Consider the following 21415-nt stretch of genomic DNA (forward strand, 5'->3'; position numbering starts at 1 on the left):
GAAATCCCAGAGACCATTCAGTTCAACCTCCTTCTGCTATGCAGAAAAAGCCACGATCAAAGCAGGAAGCAAAGAAAGTGTGTGTGTGTGTGGGGGGGGGGGGGGTGGATGGTGATTTTTTTGTTTCCTCCTCACAGTACACTTCAATTCACTTTTTTGTTTCCTCCTCACAGTACACTGAACGCCTAACCAGAGTACAGCCCAGTGTTGGGAGAGCTGCTTTTCATGAGAGGAGACCTCTGTCAAAGTTATGGTAAGACAAGGAAGCTCTGCAGCATGGTTATTGTTAAAAAGCAAATCACCCGCTGAATGAGACAGTCTCATGCATATTATTCCTTGATATTACAATGCACAGCACTACATGGAATATTATGCCTATCCAAATTGTTCGTCCATCTTGTTTGTCAAGTACACCAAAGAGCCAATGAAGCACACCGGATAATACAGTTAAGACTAGGCTATGATAACGTTGGTTGATATAACAAAATTACTTACAAAAGCTCCTTTCCTAAACCGTGAATCCAATTTATCTGCTGGAGAAGAACTTAGTACATATTCTACCATGCTCACACCGAGGCCACCACTCTCTGATCGAGGCGATAAGACGGCATTTACTTCACTGTTTCCATGAAAAACAGGTTTTCTCTGAACCATAATAGGCTGAGACATAGAGTGGTCTGTTTAAAAAAATGAAACAAATACATTAAGGTTGCAACAGTAGATATAAGCGATGACTTCTCGATCACCAAACATAATAATGTTAATTCTTTTCCCCACTAATGTCAATGTGAATTCATTTTAGACTCACACACTCTTCAAATACACATGACTTACGTGGTGTTCCCCAGGCAGTTTCTCTCCATTCATCGCCAAGAAATATGCCTTTTTGTCCATCCTTTGCTGGATCATCTGGTTCCCAAAATTTTTTGGCAGGTAGCAGCTATTGAAAAAGGAAATATTATGTTAAGTACTGATGTATTTACTTGTTGCTAAATCAAAGCTTACAAATTTGTCTAATTACATGGATTTAAGAACATCTGATTTAAAGAAAACTAGTGTTTAAACTGCAACATTGCTACTTAGCTCTTTACCTATACACATGTCTTTATGCCTTCCAGTCACTTGTTGACTTGCTGGCTTATGGGTTTCTTTAGGCTTGGAACTCAGGAGGTTGTTTTTCTAGTTCTTTCCTTTGAAATACACTCTACAGCACCCATTATTCATTGGCAGTCTCCCATCCAAGTACTAATGAAGGCTGACCCAACTTAGCTTCCAACATAAGGTTTGATCTAGTACTTTTAGGGTAATTATGACTATACAGACTGTTAATAGGCTAAGAGAATTTGGTAAAAACCAGGGCCATAATTACTACATTTTCCCTTTCAAAAATGCTATTGTCATTCCTGTCAATAACCAGGTTGGAGCATGAAATGCAGGAAATGAAGTGTAGAAAAAACATAATAAACTTTGGTTATATTCAGAAACCTGTGAGTTTTTCCCTTATGCTCCCAATCTAAAGGTTGAATGCATTAATACACCCCAAAACTATTTGAAAATGTTCACCTTCAATATCAAAGGATGGCAAAATGATCCTCCTCAATTCTTTCCTTATAAATGGAAGTTTTAAACAGGAAAAAAAGCATTTTACAATTCTCTTAACGCTTTTATATTCTTTCCAAAACAGAAATGGATTGAACACCAGTGAATCACTCCTCCCAAGCCTTATGGCACTGGGATCCCTAGGCTCTAGTATCACAGAATGAAACACAAAAATATAAGGAAGAAGTATAAAAAGTACTCTGGCTTTGTTTGGAAGTTGAACTGACTTTTAAAACTAAACTGAGACTGATGAAGTAGAAAACATTCTGGAGAAATGTCAGCAACCAAAACGAAGAAACAATGTCACTTTCATCTACGTTCTCCATGTCAATACTAGAAGAAGCATCACTAGCTACATCACAATTAGTTCATCATCTCATGCCTCTGAATTTTATCCAGTTTAATGGATAACTTTAGATAATTTTTCTGCTCTCATGATTATGAAAAATCTATTTTCACAAAAATGAAGCTACAGACAAATACCCTTCAAATAAATTATTGAAATATATGGTCATATAATTAATATGCACAAAAGCATATTGACTTTTAAACAAAAACAAAATGTGAATCGCCTTCCAAAAATACTGATGTGCATTATCACTGCAAAGCTCTGTAGCTTGCTGCTTGACAGGCAGAAACAATAGTGAGCATATTGCATTGCAGTCTGCTTCTTTGCACAGTTCAAAAACACTGGTGTTGAACTTTAAAGCTGTAAACAGTTCAAAACCTGAATATTTTAAAAGAGAATTTTCTAAAATATGCACATCAAACTCTCTTGAATCAAAAAGCAACACTTAACTCTGCAAACCTTCATTTTTAGCATTGAAGATCTGATAAGGACTCTCCTGCTATGGAACATCCTGGACTGAGGTTGGTTAAAGCCTACAAACAAATTTTGTGGACTACTAGGGGCACAGTTTTTTTCAGCAAGCACTTTGATCAGGTGAGGCAGCCATTTACTTCTGGGTTATGGATTTATTATTTAGTATTAAGATGATTGTAGCGGAAAGAGTTGAAAGTATCTCTCCTTATGAACTATCTAGGACACTAAGATCTTCTGGGGAGGCTCGGCTCTTGTTCCCGCCTTTCTCACAGATGCGTCTGGCGGGGACGAGGAACAGGGCCTTCTCAGTGGTAGCCCGACTGTGAAATGCCCTGCCTAGAGAGATAAGATTGGCCCCTCCCTCCTGACCTTTCGAAGCAAAGTGAAAACCTGGCTTTTCCAGCAGGCCTTCCCAAATACGGCATAGATATATTGTTGCCTATTGTTAACCGCTCCAAGTTGCCCTTGGACTAAGAGGGGCGGTATATAAATGTAGTAAATAAAATAAATAATAAATAAATTGTTTGTTGATGCTGTCAAAATATAGTTATAAATTCAAAAGTAGCGATTTGGTTTAAAAAATCTTCTAATATTTACCTCTCCCATTCCCCGAGATTCTAGTGCAAGAGCTTGAAACTCATGATTCATTTCATCTACAGAACGAACCTAGAAAAAAAGCAGAAATAAAATGAGTAACTTATGAAAGGATTCTAAATGAGGCAAGAAGATTTTTCATGAGCTTTATTTCAGGCGATTCCCCCTTGCACAGCAATTGTATTATACAAAATGCACAAGACAGAGCAGTAGAAGTGAAGGACTGGTTCTGGCAGCCCCCTTCTTTCATTCAACTAGTGGACATAGCCCTAACTTTTAGAGTATACTAGATTTCTCCTTATTTTATATCCACCTAGATCTGCAAATAACCAGAACGATGGGGGAGGGAACATTAACCCCAAAGCCTTTATTCAAAAAAATAATGATGTAATTTTTTCTCCTGGAATGATAAATAAAACATTTAAAATAAAGTATATGTATATATACTCCCCAGTATATTACTTATAAAAATATGGTAGAAGATAAGATTACATCTGGTATCTTGTACAACTATAATTCTGGTCTCGGTTTCTTTTGCTCCATTCTTTTTATCGAATGATTCTTTAACATTTACTGACACTATGGAGGAGTACAGGATGCAAAATCATTTCCTTTGTTTTTAACCAATTCTGAAAGTTAGTTCTTTTATCATTTTTATGTCTAATTTGGCAAAAGCAAAGAGACTCTTCATAGCCCAAGTGTTCCTTACAATCCAAGACTCTGTAAATTCCATTTGTAACAAAAAGTAACATTTAAAAAGGCAAATTCCATTTGTAACTATTTTTGGAATACATGACAAACATGGTATCTTTAAGACATATAATGTTTTTATGAATGGAGTCACTTAATTCTCTCATAGTGAATGAAAAGAACCACAAAAAAAATGCTGGAATAAATAATCATCACCAAAGCACAAGTGTGCTTGACTAAGTACAATTTCACACAAGGTTAATAGACAGAAGGAAAATCTTGTAACATAAGCAAGAATGATGAACTGTAATCTGACTAAAAATAATGTATTTACTATGAAAGAAGAAATATGGAGAGCTTGATACCAAGACAAGATCCAATGCTTGAAAACACACAATTCCTGTGACATGCCAACCTTGCCTTGATTAATAACTTCCGAGGAATAACCATTCATTATATTCAAACACTGAGCATAATCCATACACAAGAATTAAAAATGAGTAAAAATTTAAAACACGAAATCTGAGTAAAACTTGCGAGTGAAAATTTCCCATATTAAATTAAGAATAGAAAAACAAGAAAGAATGGCTGCAACAAACTACTGGATTGCACAAACCCAACAAACAATTCAAACAAAACCCCCTTCCATGGGAATTTAAAAGAATAGCAGGTCAGAGGCAGTAGTAATATTTGCTTTTTGGACAGACCCTATAGGCCAAAAACAAAAACAACAACAAATTCATAGACACAATCAATTTACCATGGTTGCTACAAAATGTAGTGATGGCTAAATCAATATTCAGGAATTATGGGAATACTGAATTATTTTTCACATAATAGCTAGTCTCAGAACAGCAACGTAGAAAGGACAGCAGAAAAGTGAACTATGGTATTCACAACTGGCATTTACTGCTGCTTTCACCATCCAGCCCCTCCTCCATCAATGGAGGCCAGCAAAAAAAACTTGTGTGCAGGGAAGCAGGACTATCTGCTACAGGAGTGGTGATGTGTCTGTCCCTCCCCCAGACCTTTCTATTTCAAAAAGAGTGGCAAAGACACCAGAAGTAAGGCAAAACCTCAGCCTGCAAGGCCAACATCACCCTCCAACATTCTCTATGTGTTTGTACCTCCAAGTCTCCTGTCAAGCTATGATGACCCCATGAATTCCATAAGGTTGTCTTAGGAAAGGAGGAGATTTCACCAATTCCTTCCCCTGAAATACAGCACACAACACCTAGCATTTCTTGGCATCCAAATCTTAATCAAGACTGATTATGTTTGCTTCGTAGATCAGACAGGATCTGGCACCTTAAGAGTATTTGGGACAATTCTGCAACATTATTCTGGCTTTGGAAAACAATGCTTTGGTAGCAGAGAGTGCCAGGATGTAGGAGTGATCTTTATCTCCCTGAAACCTCATGAGGCCTAAATCTCACAAAGCAGCCATTACTTAAATCTCTTCATTCCTGCACATGGAAATGTTGGGACTATGGCAGAGAGTAAATGTTTGTGTCTTTGGCCCATTCACCCAGCCAAAACCACAAGTATTGTACACCCTTCCTACTAGGTCAACTACAAATACAGGTATTTCAATTCTGAGAGCTAATTAAAATGAGTAATTAAAAGTTTATGCCTGAACTCCATATCTTCCCTCTTCTGCTTTTGTTGTTTAGTTTGCAAATCCAAGAGCTAGGAGACCACCATAAAATAAACATTTGTAAGTTTCAGCTGAAGAGACATGGAAAAATAAAATATTGCCACATAATCCAGTTTAGTTTTTCTGTAGGCAACTGACTAAGTACTGTAGGAAAAATATCTGACTGGCCATTCATCTTGTTCTGAAACTGTTCCTCCTTATATTCATTTATGATAATACGGGTGAAAAACATGAAACCTAGTTTTCCAAAACTTAAAGCAGTACTAAGGGACCCCTGACACTGCTGTGTACTTTTTCCGCTGAGCAAATTGGGTCTCTGGACTGTATTAAAGATAGATGATTATTCATTTTAATGAACTAAAATTTTCCTGCAGCCTACATTTACACAATATTAGATGGCAGACAACAGATTCTTCACAAATTAAGGTATCTCCTTAATAGTAAAGGCTTTACTCTAGAACAAGAAGCCTTCAGGTTTGGTCCAAAACCAAGCTGTGAAGTATTCCCCCTTTTTCTTCTTCTTCTTTCTTTCCCCTATTTTTTCCCTTTTTTTTCTCCTTTCCTTTTCTTTCTCTTCTTATTTCAGTTTTCTCCTTCTCTTTTTATTTTTAATTCCTATTGCTTTTGTCCTCCCCCCATTTCCATACCCATATTTACCTTGAACATTCCTATAACTCTCCACTCTATTTTCTTTTTCTTTTCCCCTTTTATGTATAATTTGAAAAACCTCAATTTTTTTTTAAAAAAAACAATCAATATATTATTTATTGGTCAAATAACATGAAACACTGCAATACAAATGGCAAAAAGGTATGTTACAAGGATGAAAATAATAACCCTTCACGCCTCCAAACACATAAGTTTTCTATCCAATTACTACCCAAGGCTGACACCGCTTAGCTTTGTAGATAAAACAAGATCAAGTGTCTTGAGTGTATTTACAATCCAGGAGGCCATCAAAAATACCTGGTGCTATAGGCAGTATTTAAGAGGCAATGACTAGAAAAATCACCTCTGTATATACTTTGCCGAAGAAAATGTAATGAAATTCATATGTAGGTTCAAGTCAACAGGTGACTTGAAGACACACATAAACTAATATGCAGGCCAGCATACTTATTTGGGGCAAAAAATATGCCTTCCACTTCAGCTATTTTGGCTACCATAAACAGCCAAGTAGAAATGAACTGGCTCTCATCCTAAGCCGAGTTTTTCTGGAATTGCACCTTATTTCCCCCAAGAGCAAATTAATTTTTTGTAAACTACTCTGAATGCCTTTGTAGGTGAAGAGCAGGATAAAAATTCTTCAAATAAATGCTATTGTATCCAAACACAGTCTATATTTTTACATGTAAAATACTTGAGCTGCATACGTGAATAGATTGTAGCCACTACTCTTCAAATCAGAAGCTCCTCAAAGTAGTATCAAAATCTGCATTTTAAACTTTGAACACATAGGAAGTTTTACACTTTTCTGTTCGAATGCCAAAAGTAACAAGACACACTCATAGGAAACGCTGCTTTGTAGTTTAGTGTTCACACAAGGAGGAACCATTCTTCTGTGTTGGATCATTTGTACACTTTAAACAAAAATTAAACTGTAGGAAGGTGTTAAGTGAAAACTAAGGTTTTTGAGAGTTCTTCAGTAAATAATGAACAACTCTCAAAAAAGGGGAATTCCAGACAAGAAACAATCAGGGTCAGCTAATCACCTCCCAACAAAGGATTCCCCCAGCCAGTAAGCAGCCAGACCTTGAAACTGCAAAGCCAATAAATGCTAACCAAAGTGGCCAACTGCAACCTTTAACACTTGCCTCAACAGACAAGAGTGTTTTCTCCCACCCTGGACATTTCACAGATATATAAACCCTACTTTCCAACAGACCTCACAACCTCTGAAGATGCCCACCATAGAGGCAGGTGAATCTTTATGGAACATAGCCACACAGCCCGGAAAACTCACAGCATCTCAAAAAAAATAGCTATTAAAAAAACATTTGCTTGGGATGAATTATACTGCAATGGCTTTGATACAGTTATAGTGCTATTTTCCAACACTGATCATTAACAGTTGGGAATTCACCACCAAAATATCATGTGTCAGGTGGTGGAGAAGGCAACATACAAACTCCTTGTTTTATGTTTATAAGAAGACAATATTAAAATAAACAACTTTGGAGACATACTTTTACATGGTACACAGCCATTTACTTAACTAATATTTTAAATGTCCATATGCACACCTTAAATTAGGACAGAATGAATACTAGTTGCGTGATTTCCATCCCTATGATGACTTTATTTTTGGTCGCTTTGAATTTCACATGGACAAGGAAAACAATGAGCTATATAATGTGCATTTTTCATAGATCAATTGTATACCATGCTAGCATCAAGAATTAGTAAATGATTTATGTAACTTTTCTAACACCAATAAATATTATCAAGAAATTGCAAGGTAATCCACTTATATATTTTACTTCACTATATAATCTATTTATAGCACAATATTCTTAACCAATTTATGTTATTGTCTGGAAATATCCCACTAGTTTCCCAATAATTAAATGAAATGCTGGAAGTGGCAAGTACTTAAAGCTTCCTGCCTACAATAGTTTAAGATGAATTAAATATGGTTGTTTTTTTCATTTTTCCAAGATGAAAAGTAAACCCTTTTCCTCAAAACATTATGTATTCATTCATACATAATGATTACTAGGATATGGTTTTACTTGAAAGCAGGGTGGAGTCCTATGCGTATTAGTTCCCATTTCCTCTCCTGATATGTATAATTTTCTTTTGTTGAATTTCTGATTTGCCATTACAGTAGAGTCTCGCTTATCCAACATAAACGGGCTGGCAGAACCTTGAATAAGCGAAAATGTTATGGATAATTTGGGGGGATTAAGGAAAAGCTTATTAAACGTCAAATTACACTATGATTTTAGAAATTAAGCACCAAAACATTATGTTTTACAACAAATCAACAGAAAAAGCAATTCAATACATGGTAACTTTATGTAGCAATTACTATATTTACAAATTTAGAACCAAAACATTGCAATGTATTGAAACAGGTGTGGATCCACCCGGGAGGCAGACTGCGCTGGATAATACAGAACGTCAGATGAGCAAAGGTTGGATAAGCGAGATTCTACTATATGTGGAAATCAGAATGACAGCTCAAATCAAATTTCAGTCAGTTAAACTAGACAAAAGTGTAATCTAGAGTTTGCTGATAGTTTGTTTAATAAATAATTTTTAGTTAAATCGCAAAATATACAAACCCTAATTCAGGCTCAATGATAAGCTTGCAATCAAAAGTTGAGGTAAATTACAAATCTTTGGTCGTGATATGTGACTATCAGACAATTTGTTTAAATTCCAACCTCTCCTCCACAAGGTTGAATATTCTCACTTTCCATGAAACTATACTCTGCACTTTAAAAATCTGTTGCTGTCATTTGGGGGACCCTTGGGAATGCTACAGCAGTTGATGGAAATAATACACATCTCATTATGACAAGAAGACTAATATTCAACTCAGAGTAATCTTTATATATGTGTGCACATATGTATCAAAAATCAATTTTAACTTTAATCCTAATACACGCGAAGAGCAAATTCTAAAATGTTTATTAATACAACAAAGACTAATTAAACAACAACACAACAAAGGCTAATTAAGCACAGGAGAAGTTAATCAAATCTATTACTAATCTTCATCAAGCAGAAGCAGCTGATATTTATGAATTCTTGGTCAGAGAGTACTTGTTGCAAAAATCAGTTATGACTAACAATAAAAAGAGAAACGAAAAGCACAAACCAAGTCTCTTAATCTCATCATCAATGTGTTATACCCCTACAAAAGGATCCCAGCTCCCATTATCTCAACCTCAAGCTATCCTAGTTGGAGCTGATAGGAATTGGAATCTAATATCTATAACCAACTGTAAAATGTAGATTAATATCAATTTATATAATTGCGAGTCCAGAGGAATAATCCATATGATCAAGCATTATAACATTATACTGTTACTTTATAATAACCAGTTTGATCAAGGCCAAAAATTGTAATATGGTAAATGTATCTGGAACATAGTTGTGGGGGAACCGTTTTATGCTTGACCAATTTGTGTATTACTAGACATCGACATCCATTTTAAGTATCATGTTAAAAAGTTTTCTCTTACTGAGATAAGTTTCTTAACATAATCAGGGGAATCATAATATTATAACAATTATAGTTATATAAAATATGCACCTTCAGATTTGCATTTGTGCTTTCAATAGACTTATTATATCTTGTTAATCTGATATAGTCTGGCATTTGGGGGTGAAATCCAACGCATCCATCTGTGAATTGAATTGAGCATGGCTGGCAGCCTTTCCCCCCTCCCCCCTCTCCAGCCACCCTCCATTTGCTTAACAGCTCTGGGGGCGACCCCAGAGCAGATTTCAGAATCAATGGGAACATGAACAGCAAAAGAAAACTACTCGTTCAGCAATGAATACCACACTATACTCTCAAAATGGTGCTGGGAGACTTATAAATAAAACACATAGGTGGAGTTTCAATATCTCCAGACATGGCCACTTCACTGGGACTAACAGCAGCTGAAAGAAAAAAAAATTTTGGGTCTGTTCAGTAGCAAGATGGGATACCATTTTTATGTACTCTATTCTGAATTCTGCTACAGAAGGAGACAAATGAAGTATTGGCTAAAAAACCCTTGTCTGAAATGCTTGAGACAGGAAGTGTTTTGGATTTTTAGATTAATGTACATATGAGATATATCTTGGAGATAGGATAAAAAATGTATGTATGCTTCATATACACCTTATGCACATAGTCTAAAGGTAACTGGATTCAATATTTTAAATAATTCTGTGCATACAATAAAGTGTTGCACACTGAAAGCACTTATGTGAACAACTTTGGACTATTTTAGATTTCAGATAAGGGATTCACAAATCTGTGTCTGCAGATTTAACCAACCACAGATCAAAAACATTTTTTAAAAAGAAAGTACAAAGACTGTCCTGCAGAAGTTGCTTGCCTTTCTTTATCATGTTCCTGGCAGCTGGGATTTTCTACTGCCTCCATTGCTGCCTATGGTATCCTCTGTGGATACCAAAGGCACACTGTATCGTTTTTAAAAGTATGCTAAAGCTAGAAGCAATTATTTACATTAGTAAAACTTCAGAGAGCACTACATATAAAACCGACCATATCTTCCAAATTACTGAATCCCACTGATTTGCTGACTCGTTGGAGGTAGGGACTGCTTCTAATGTTCATTCTTAAGCAGTCAACTGATGAGATTTAAACCTTTAAAAAGGGTTATAGATGCATAACCAGATTCTTGACTGGTCTGGTAAAACACAGACTATACCTATTCACATAGATGGCACAAAATATGTATACAGAAAACTATATTGTCATTACAGCTTGTCTTTCTATATCAATGGATCTCAACCTATGGGCCGCAGACCAGCATTGGGCCGTGAAAACAAAAATCTGGTCTGTGAACCTCCTTCCTATTAATTTATTTTATTTCTGCTCCTCTTCGCAGAGCTGACCAGCCCTGCCCTTTTGGTACTAATGTTGGAGAGTGGTCCCTGGTCAAAAAAGGTGGGGAATCACTGATCTATATCTACTACTAATTTCACTGGATGGTGCAGAACTTTAGTTCCATTTCATTAAAAAAATTCTGTTGAGGTTTCACATCTTTATAGAAACCATCCTGAATTTCAGTTCACATTTCCTGAACCCCAGTTTGGGAAAGAGACAGGATATAAATTAATTCCCCTTCTTCCCCTTCAACTACTGTGTTCTGCTACTAGGCACACTTTCAGACAAAAATCTAAAATATAGTCATTGCAAGCTTTTTCAGAATCACAAAATTCTTTTTTTTCCTATATATTCTTTAGGATGTGCTTTTAAAAATCTACTGCATTGAGGAATATGAAATCATAGAGCCTATTCGCAACACTAGATATTATGACATGAAGAATGAAATAGATACTGGTAGGTGTTTTTTAAAACATGTAAGTCCCTTCAGTTTCAATAGCAAAAAATATATGTTACATATTCACAAAAAAAACCTGAAAATAGATCACAAGATAGATTATTTTTCAAGTATTTTGAACTCTAGTTTTTAGCAAAATGCATACTAATATTAAATTCCCCAGTACAGCAATACTACACAACTATACTTGGAAATAGTATATGCATTCTGCAAAACTACTGAATTCAATAGGACTTACAAAGTAACTTTCAGAAGCACTTACTTTCAAGTCAATACGTGCTGGTCTAACAATAAAAACCTGCTATACCACCCAAAGGCATGATACACTAAGTGCAATTTCTGTGCCAGCAGAGCAGACAAAATAAGGCTACAAACCTACTGAACACAGAGAAGAGCCACACTTGTGTCATTACCCCTTCTCTTCCAAATCATGGCAATGGCATAACTTTATACTGATAATAAAGTTGAGAGAAAGGAAATTCTCTGGTTAGATTTAATGAAAGAGGAAAAGATAAATAAAAAACATTTCCAGTATATTATAACCATCATAGCACCATGTTCATATGCAACTCCCAGACTACAGACCACAATTCAGATGAAGTAACCTAAAGCTAAACCATGCAAGCCTCTTATCTGACATATTTAAATCACACATAAAAATAACTCTGCTGACAGGAAATATGAAGAAAGGATAGTTTGCAGAAGAAAGCCTAGTGCAGGAATTTATGAGGACATTAAACACTGTTAATAGTTCCTTCCTTAGAATTCTAACAGATGCCACTCTCTATGGCCACAAAATCTCAACAACTTTTATAACCTACAAGTAATAAGCCAGGAAAAAAGCACCAACAAACCAAAGTAAGCAAAAGAATCTGCAAATGGTAACTACTAGAACTATCTCTCAATCTCCTTCGTCTTATGTAAACAGTCTAATCACTTCAAACTATTTTGCCCCCAAACTTCCTTCCACTTCCATCCCCGCGAAACAGTAGAAACAGCATCTTTGAAATGCAAATATTGCACTTATCCATACATAAGATTTAAATTTTTCTGAAATTTTGAAGCTACAGGGGATTTTTTTCCATTTTTAAAAGCAACCTTTTTGAAAATAGAAAGAAATGTGATGTTAGAATCTTTTACAAATGGAAAATAACTTTGTTACTTTAGAAACATAAAATGTTACAATATTTACATTATATCAGGATATAAACTTGTCTGGCACAAATTATCACATTTGATACAGTTCAGTCAGACAATGGTTACAAACCATTGGTTACCCTTTAATTTTTGTTGTTGCTCTTACACGTGGAGCTACAAGATCATGAACCTCTTTAGTTTTGCCACTTTATAAGGATCAGGAAGGGAAAAAAACAGAGAGAAAAAAACAAACTACATTCAACATAAGCAAAACATAGAAAATTATTTTGATTCCTCAATCTTCTTATATTCCCACACCAAAAGAAAAGATTAAGATACTAGTATCAATACCAGGAATTGTAATGAGATAGTGTACAGTGTTTTACATAAACATTGTCCTATTATATAATTTAGGAAATCAAAATGTTTTGATGTTAACAGCTATCGAGTCAATTATGACATATAGCAACTCTGTGAAAGAAAACACTTTGAGTCTCCCTAACATCAACTGCCCTGCTCAGATATTGTAGACTCTGAGCCATGGTGTCCTTGATTGAATCTCTCCATCTGGAATGTGGTCTTTCTCTTTCCCTGCTGCCTTTTATTTTACTAAGCTTTACAGTATGACCTCCTTATCCAGACTCTATATCCAATCTTTCACATGCAAAAAAAAATTACCAGGAAGACTTTGTGAGCTTTTCTAGGTCCTCCAGTGTGTGGTTCTATAGTATACTTCCAGCTCAAAACATGCCATAAAATAGTACTGGAGGACCTGGAGAGACTCACAAACAAATTCATTCTTCAGTATTTTTTTAAAAAATCAAAAATTGTAAAAACAAAAAAACAAACAAAAAAACACACACACACAATCCCTTTTCATTTCTTTTCTGGCCCTTCAAATCTCTTAACTGTAACAAGAAAGCTCTTGTTAGCAAAGGTCAGAAACTCCATTGCTGAACTGACAGTGCTGAGCCAATGCATATAAACACCTTTACCTTGGAGGAGTCATAGCCCTAGATCAGTGGTTCTCCAAGTATGAGTCCCCAAGTGTTTTGGCCTACAACTCCCAGAAATCCCTGCCAGTTTATTAACTGTTAGGATTTCTGGGAGTTGAAGGCCAAAACACCTGGGGACCCACAGGTTGAGAACCACTGCCCTAAATGGAAGAACAGACTAACTTATTCCTACACACACAGTTCCACTGCAACCACCAAAGAGGAAGTGATATACAGACATAGTGACAACTAGTCTCTCCCATAATGGAGACAAGGGAGAGGTGAAGGAATTAACATTGGCATTAAACAGATATCTCCACTATTGACTCTCTCTCTTCCTCACAAATCCTTACTGCACATCCAGTGACCACATGTTTCAGCTTCTGGTTATTGCTCACTATTTTTCTTCCCATCCCTTCCACTAAGTTCCAGATCTTCCATACATGTGGTTGCATGCAGTTAAAGAATACACACCATCATCACCAGAATACGAGAAGTTCCACCATGGTGTAGTAAACCTATTTATGAAGGTGCTATGGAAAGGAACATCTCTGACCAATAGCTGCTGTACCACCTTCACCCAGTATTAGTGAAAGCAAATTAACTCTCAATCACAATACTACAATACAACATCTATGTGGGGTTACCTTTAAAAACTATTCAGAAGCTACAGCTTGAGAAAAAGATCCCCCCCCCCCCCCAAAATTATTCTCTCTGGCCCTTTTGAATGCCTTGTTGGGAAAATGATGGTGGAGGCATCGGCTCTTTGGCATCCCTCCTCCCAGGAGTGGTGAGAAGCAGCCTGTGATTTATTTAGGTTTTCTTAGGAAGGACTAATTTTGCAATTTTAATGGTTCCCTACAATCACCACCTTTTTTTGGCAGGAATTAAAACCATGTCTGAACTTTTATCAAAATAGGAAACATCTCAAAGAGTGGCAAAAGATCTGTTTGGATGCCTAGGCAGGAAAATGGTGGTGGTGGAGGCAGCCAAAGAGGCTGGTCCCCTGAAGCAGAGCTAGCTGTTTCCTCACTGCAAGGAATGACATTCCAATTTGCCACAAATCATATCAAAATCCATAATTTGACAGTCAAACCTTTCCTCAACTAATACATGACATTAATGTATACACAAGTATATATGATTTGTTGACCTATAAAGCCATAGGCAGTTCAAATCTTCAACAGAGACCCTACTGCACATACCACTAGCCCAAGAGGCAAGCAGAACTGTAGTAAAGCTGGTACGCAACAGGAATAATTTTGTCCAAGACAAGCCAGACTAGTTTCATTTCTTCTGAAAATTTACAAATGGTTTTCCCCCCTTTCTGTGTCTGAGTTTTAAAAACTAACTTTTAAACCTATGTTTACTTTCTTGTAAAATTTTAAATCAATATATATTTGTTTTAGGCAGAGTCCTGCAGTTCTGCAAGCTTCATGACTGAAAGCTATGCAACAATTTGTGGTGTTCCTGGCAGGGAGCAGGTGATCAGGCTTGTTAAGTCTGCTATTTGTCAATGCCATGTTCAGTAGCTGGAAGCCTGGGCTAAAAGAGTTACTGGCATAAGCAGCAGCACTCCTGAATGATTTGGCTACAGGAGCCCCTCATCATCTTTTCTATGTGAAGTGTACTCTAGAATCCAAATAATGGCCTAACACATACAAAACACCAAGAACGAGGAATCCTCATGAAAAATATGGGATCCTGGCATGCTGACTGGGCTTGAGATTGAGGGAAGGAGAAAAATACTCAACAGCATCTCTTCTTGTTAGCTACTATGGCTCAGAGGGTAGGAGATATCTAGCATTAAGGATTAAAGATTTGCCCTTACTCTTTTGCTTATGCATATACAGAGATGACAAAGAAGCTGGAATGGGGGCTTTCTATTTCAATGCTGGGCCTCAAATTCTAACCTTCTGCTTCCATCTAATCCCTTGGTGCCTGTCTCAGCTTAATCCAGTGGTTCTCAACTGGAGAACCCCTGGATGTTTTGGCCTTCAACTCCTAGAAACCCAGCTGGTAAACTGGCTGGGATTTCTGGGAGTTGTAGGCCAAAACATCTGGGGACCCACAGGTAGAGGATCATTAGCTTAATCCTTCCCCTCTTTCTGAATGGCTCTTCAATTTCATAAGTAAACCTCATACCAAGTCCAAGAAGAAATACATGTAATTTTCAAAGACCTCCTGGGAAGGGAGATAAGTTGGGATATTTTCCTTTTTATACATGGCCATTAATGTGCTGTGATTTTTAATAGTGTTTTGAGAGCAATACATCTTGTATGGAGTTTAAAGGAAATATCTTCTGAAATCTCATGAGATTCTAGCTGAGGATTTTTTTTCAGCAGCACAAAAGGGAAAGAGAAAGAATCCTTATGTTTCTGATTCTGGAAATACAATGTATAAAGATTTTCCCTACACCTAAACAGGTTGACACAATCAGGAAAACCATAAAACTGAAAGAAATTTTGCATTATTGAATTACTTTCTGAAGTTCTACATCATAATTTTACTGTAACATTATTAGTCACTAGCCATCCCGTGCCACGCATTGCTGTGGCCCAGTCTGGTGATCTGGAAAACAAAGTAATGAGAAAGTGTTGCTTTCTAATATATGTAATTTCTTTTATGTTTGTGGGTAAACAGTATTTCTTGTTTCTTTGTCAGTATTTATGTAAAGATTGCCTGGTTTGCCTACTCTGGAACATGGAACATATTACTGTCCCTCTTTAGGGGTCCCTTTCAAATTTGTGATACTATGTCTGTCATATACATATGTGTGTGTGTGTGTGTGTGAATCATATATATCTATCTAAATCTATGGCTGGATGGCTCTTTGTCTGGAGGGCTTTGATTATGTTTTCTTGCCCTGGTGAAGGGAGTTGGACTGGATGGCCTTAAGGCATTATTTCTCAACCTGGGAACGTCCTGAGGGGGTGTCAGAAGGGTTGCCAAAGACCACCAGAAAACACAGTAATTTCTTTTGGTCATGGGGGTTCTGTGTGGCATATTTGGCCCAATTCTATCATTGGTAGGGTTCAGAATACTCTTTGATTGTAGGTGAACTATAAATCCCAGTAACAACTCCCAAATGTCACGGTCTATTTCCCCCAAAGTCCATCTGCGTTCATATTTGGCCATATGAAGTATTTGTGCCAAGTTTGGTCTAAATCCTTCATTGTTTGAGTCCACTGTGCTCTCTGGAAATAGGTGAACTACTATTCCCAAACTCAAGGTCAATGGCCGCCAAACCCTTCCAGCATTTTCTGTTGCTCATGGGAGTTCTGTGTGCCACAATTGGTTAAATTCCATAGTTGGTGGAGTTCAGAATGCTCCTTGATTGTAGGTGAATTATAAATCCAAGCAACAACTCCCAAATGTCAAAAAAAATTTGGAGTGATGGTCACTCCTTGGGTTAGTAGGGCTCTTATGACCAAACTGAGCGGCAATTCATCCAGTGGATTGTAACTGATGTCACTCAAAACGAACAGAGCATGCGTGTGTGTGTGATAATAAATTGAAAAAAATATTCTGAAAAACAGTTTCAAATGAAATACAGAATATACTTCAAAGGAAGAAACATATCCCCACAAATGTAAATGTAATATACAAAAATAACCCAAAACATCAGCTTCATGAATTGGGAGTCTTTCCTTCCCCATAATCAACTATTACAGAGCCTTTCTAAGGAATGAAGGTTACTCAAATGTTTTATATGAATCACTAAGTGCAATAACCAATTTCCGTAGTATTTTAAAAGGACCAATAGACACCACAGTGTCATCTTTTGTAGATTATAACACACTTCGGCAGATATGCAAAGTGTTGCTCAAATTTCTCTTAATCCCCTCCCCCCCCCCAGAGAATAGATATTTGGGAGGCGGGGGAGGGGTTTTTAGAAATACTACAATCTTACGCCAACCATATTAGGGTACGAACAGACATAACTCATATTACAAAGCTGCCCACAAAGAAAGTTTTTCTCTCTCTTGTTCTCTGCCTGACTGGAATGATTTTTAGCAGCAATGCAACAGGGAGAAGTTGGAAAACAGTGAAAAAAGGCTGGAGAAATACATTCTTACAATGTTGAATTATCCCAGATGTCTGCAGTAAACACTGCAGTAAAGCTTCAGTTGGAAAGAAAGGGATTTTGTTCTCACTGATCTTACTGTAACTGTGTGTGTCTGCTCACAACAGGCATGGCAAACTGCAGCTACCTCCAGAATCCCTTACTGATCACATGTGAATAGCGAAACAAGATAGAAAAGGAGAAATAAAAATATGACCTTATCATCCATCATTAGCATATTAAAAAACCACAGATTTGTGAGTCTAGGGTCCTTCCACACAGCCCTATAGCCCATGATATAAGGCAGAAAATCCCACAATATCTGCTTTGAACTGGGTTATCTGAGTCCACACTTCCATATAACCAAGTTCAAAGCAGATATTCTGGGTTATATGGCTACATGGAAGGGCCCCCAGTGTACAAAATGGAAATCGTAAGAAAAGTAGAAGCTAGTGTCGGGAGGCAGGGGGGATATCCTTAGATGCATTTTGTAAAATACTTTCAGATTATCTCTGGACAATTCCAAATGCTGATCTGATCTGCTTGGTTTATTTCATTTGCACATTGTCGGTCTTAAATAAAAAGTTTGCTAAAACATGTTAAACTGCTTTTTGTGTTGGTGTAAGAACCTTTGACTATTCCTTACATCCGGCATCTTCAAATTGCAGCCCTCCAGCTGTTTGGGCCTTCAACTCCCAGAATTACTGACAATTGAACAAGCTTGTTAGGGCTTTGAGAGTTGGAGGCCCAAACAGCTGGAGGGCCGCAGTTCGAGGATGCCTGCCTTTCATGATATTTCTGCATCTGTTATAAAACCTTTATATTAAAGTAATACTCTAGAATGCATCTAGTCTATTAACTGTAACAGAAGTTCTAACGAACTCTTTTTGCATATAAAAGTGTGGTCTACGGCTATTAAAAGGTAATGCAATAATAAATGAGCTATAATCTTTAAAGTGGCAGAAGACCCTTATTGTTTTGCTGCAACAAACAGAGCAACCCAGTTTCCCTTTGGGACTCAGATTACCGTAACTATGCCCCCATCTAAACTGACAATTTAATGTTATTTCAAACTGGTACAGATGAAAGTGATGTACAGATGATTAAATAGGAAATCCTGAAATCAGTTTGAGGCCCGGATGGAGATTACAAAAACCTCAAAAGACTTGTGCACATTAAGAGGTTACTTTTGCTCACTTTTGCGGGAGTTTGATGTCTGATCCCCGCATTTTGAAGCTAGTTTGGAACTGCATTAAATGGTCAAAATAAATAGGACCGATGAAACTTTTAAGAAACAACGGGTAGGCCAAAGCTTTCCTTTTTCTACACAACTTCCCTGGAGAATAATTTCAGTGTAACACAAGAAGATTCCTATTTTTAGCCACCACTTCTTTTAACAGCTACTCTCCCCCACCTTACTCTTTTGTCACATCAATCCTTTCCTCAGATTACAACACAAAATGGAATCTCATGTCGGCGAGGGCCTAACTAACAGATAGGTTCCACTACAGAAATCGCACTTCCGCTCAAATATTCCCGCAGTTTACTCTTGTTACAGTTTTAGCTCTCCTCGTCAGAATAGGCTGAGCGCGCAAAGCCAGTTCCTGTTGGCAAGGCTCCACCAAAACAACAAAGGGAGAAAAAGAGGTTAACTGGTCCACTGGCCAATCCAGTGCCCCGGCGATGCTCCTCTTTCGCCTCCCACAGCCGAGGAGGCCTCTAAGCACTGCTTTCTCCTACAAAGGGAGCACACACCCCAGTCTTTGAACCACAGGCTGCACAAAGAGAAGGCCACTTCGAAGAAACCCACCAGAAAGGCCCCTTCCCCCTTGACACTCCGCTCCACCGACTTCCAAAAGGATCTCCTTGTCTCTCTTATGCAATCTCCTGTCCTAACCACCTTTGGAGCTGCATCTCCCAGGAGGCGACAAAGCCCATGGAGGTTCCTTTCACACAGATATCTAACCCAGAATATCAATGTGGAAAATCCCACAATATCTGCTTTAAACTGGGTTATATGTCAGTGTGGACTCAGATAACCCAGTTCAAATCAGCTATTATGGGATTTTTTGCCTTGATATTATGGGAAATGGGGTTGTATTTAAGGGTCCCCAGAAGATCAAGGCAGAATATCCCACAGTATCCGCTTTGAACTGGGTTACCTGAGTCCACACTGACATATATTCCAGTGTAAAGCAAATATGGGATTTTATTCAGCTGCGTGGAAGGGGCCAGAGGCACTTCCTGAAACTGGGCAGAGGGCCCTTCCACACAACCATATATCCCAGAATATCAAGGCAGGAAATCCCACCATATCTGCTTTGAACTGGGTTATCTGAGGGCCAATCTACACAGTCCTATGTCCCAGAATATTATGGCGGAAAATCCCACATTCTCTGTTTTGAACTGGGTTATCTGAGGGCCCTTCCACACAGCATTATATCCCAGAATATCAAGGCAGAAAAGCCTACAATATCTGTTTTGAACTGAGTAATCTGAGGGCCCTTCTACACAGCCTGATATTCCAAAATAGCAAGGCAGAAAATCCCACCATATCTGCTTGGAACTGGGTGATCTAGGGCCCTTCCACACAGCCCTATATTCCAGAATAGCAAGGCAGAAAAATCCCACATTATCTGTTTTGAACTGGGTTATCTGAGGGCCTTTCTACACAGCCCTATATCCCAGAATATTATGGCAGAAAACCCCACATTATCTGAGTTTTGACTCAGATAAACCAGTGCAAAGCAGATGTTCTGGCTGTGTAGAAAGGCCCCTAGAATATCAAATCAGATCATGCACAATATCTGCTTTGAACTGGATTATCTTGAGTCCACACTACCATATAATCCAGTTCTATGTGGATGTCAGACAACTGTGTAGCCAAGAGATACATCAAGTGCGATAAAGATGATCATTTTATATTATTTGGGGATGGGGGAAAGGCAATGGCAACGTTTCCAAAGATACCCTGCTGGCTCCTTCCAGCACCACACCCACACTGGCCGCCTCCCTCCTCGTCTCTTTCTCCCCCCCCCCCCTTTCCACCTCTGCGCGGCGCTTTGTATGGCTTCCTCGCCTCCACACAGGAACACAAAGGGACGTAACGCGGATCCACCATGCAGGCCCCGCGCGGGGGGAGGAGAGCGGCGAGGAGGGCACAGCCACCGCGGCTCTTCCCTTCTCTTTCTCCCCCTCCCTCCCTCCTTTATTTTTTTTTCTCCCGGCGTCGAAACAATAGAACGTGGGTGAACGGGCGCAAGGGGGGGGGGGAAAGAGGCTGGAATACCCTCCGCGCGCGCGCTCGCTCACTCGCCGCCTCCCTGCCGTTCCACCCACCCAGCTTCCCTCCCCCTGTTGGAATACTCACAGGCTGTAACGGACTCAGGGAGGGGGGCTCCCTCCGCCTGCAGCAGCGCTCGCGCCGATAATGGCCCCGCGCGGCCACTCTCGCCTACCCTCCGTCGCCGCCTTCTCCTCCGCCTCCTCCTCCTCCGCCTCCTCCACCACCACCACCGCCGCGGCCGCCCCTCCCCCTCCGCCTCCTCCTCCTCCACCACCGCCGCCGCCGTGAGGAAGACTCACAACAACATGGCGAGTGAAAGAGAGAAAGAGAGGGACAGACATACACAGCAACAGCAGCGATAGCAGCGGCGGCGGCGGCAAGCGACTACTGCGCATGCGCGCCCAGGCCCCAATCGGTGAATGCTGGGACACAAAGGGGGCAGGCTTTTTTCGAGAGGAGTCCGAGGGAGAGAGTGCGTGCGTGCCTCCGTGCGCGCGCACACACACGCGCCACCTGCCCCGCCCCTTCGCCCTCCC

General features: G+C 38.7%; 1 protein-coding gene across 14 annotated transcripts in view; it reads right to left on the reverse strand.

The window, feature by feature from the left end:
• The window catches only part of PUM2 (pumilio RNA binding family member 2), a 64142-nt gene extending 43055 nt beyond the window's left edge, over positions 1–21087 (reverse strand). For 11 of the 14 annotated variants that reach the window (XM_060787179.2, XM_060787145.2, XM_060787099.2 and 8 more), the window contains exons 1-4: positions 20964–21087; positions 3020–3088; positions 835–940; positions 496–677 (exon numbers count right to left, since the gene is read on the reverse strand). In XM_060787179.2, coding sequence (XP_060643162.1) covers positions 496–677; positions 835–940; positions 3020–3070 — 339 coding nt within the window. In that variant the 5' untranslated portion in view covers positions 3071–3088; positions 20964–21087. The remainder of the gene's footprint in view (positions 1–495; positions 678–834; positions 941–3019; positions 3089–20963) is intronic. The other 3 variants (XM_060787170.2, XM_060787161.2, XM_060787136.2) reach the window with 1 other exon arrangement.
• Between the last annotated feature and the right edge of the window lie 328 nt (positions 21088–21415).

Source organism: Anolis sagrei, chromosome 1 (genome assembly GCF_037176765.1).
Source record: "Anolis sagrei isolate rAnoSag1 chromosome 1, rAnoSag1.mat, whole genome shotgun sequence".
Lineage (NCBI taxonomy): Eukaryota > Metazoa > Chordata > Lepidosauria > Squamata > Dactyloidae > Anolis > Anolis sagrei.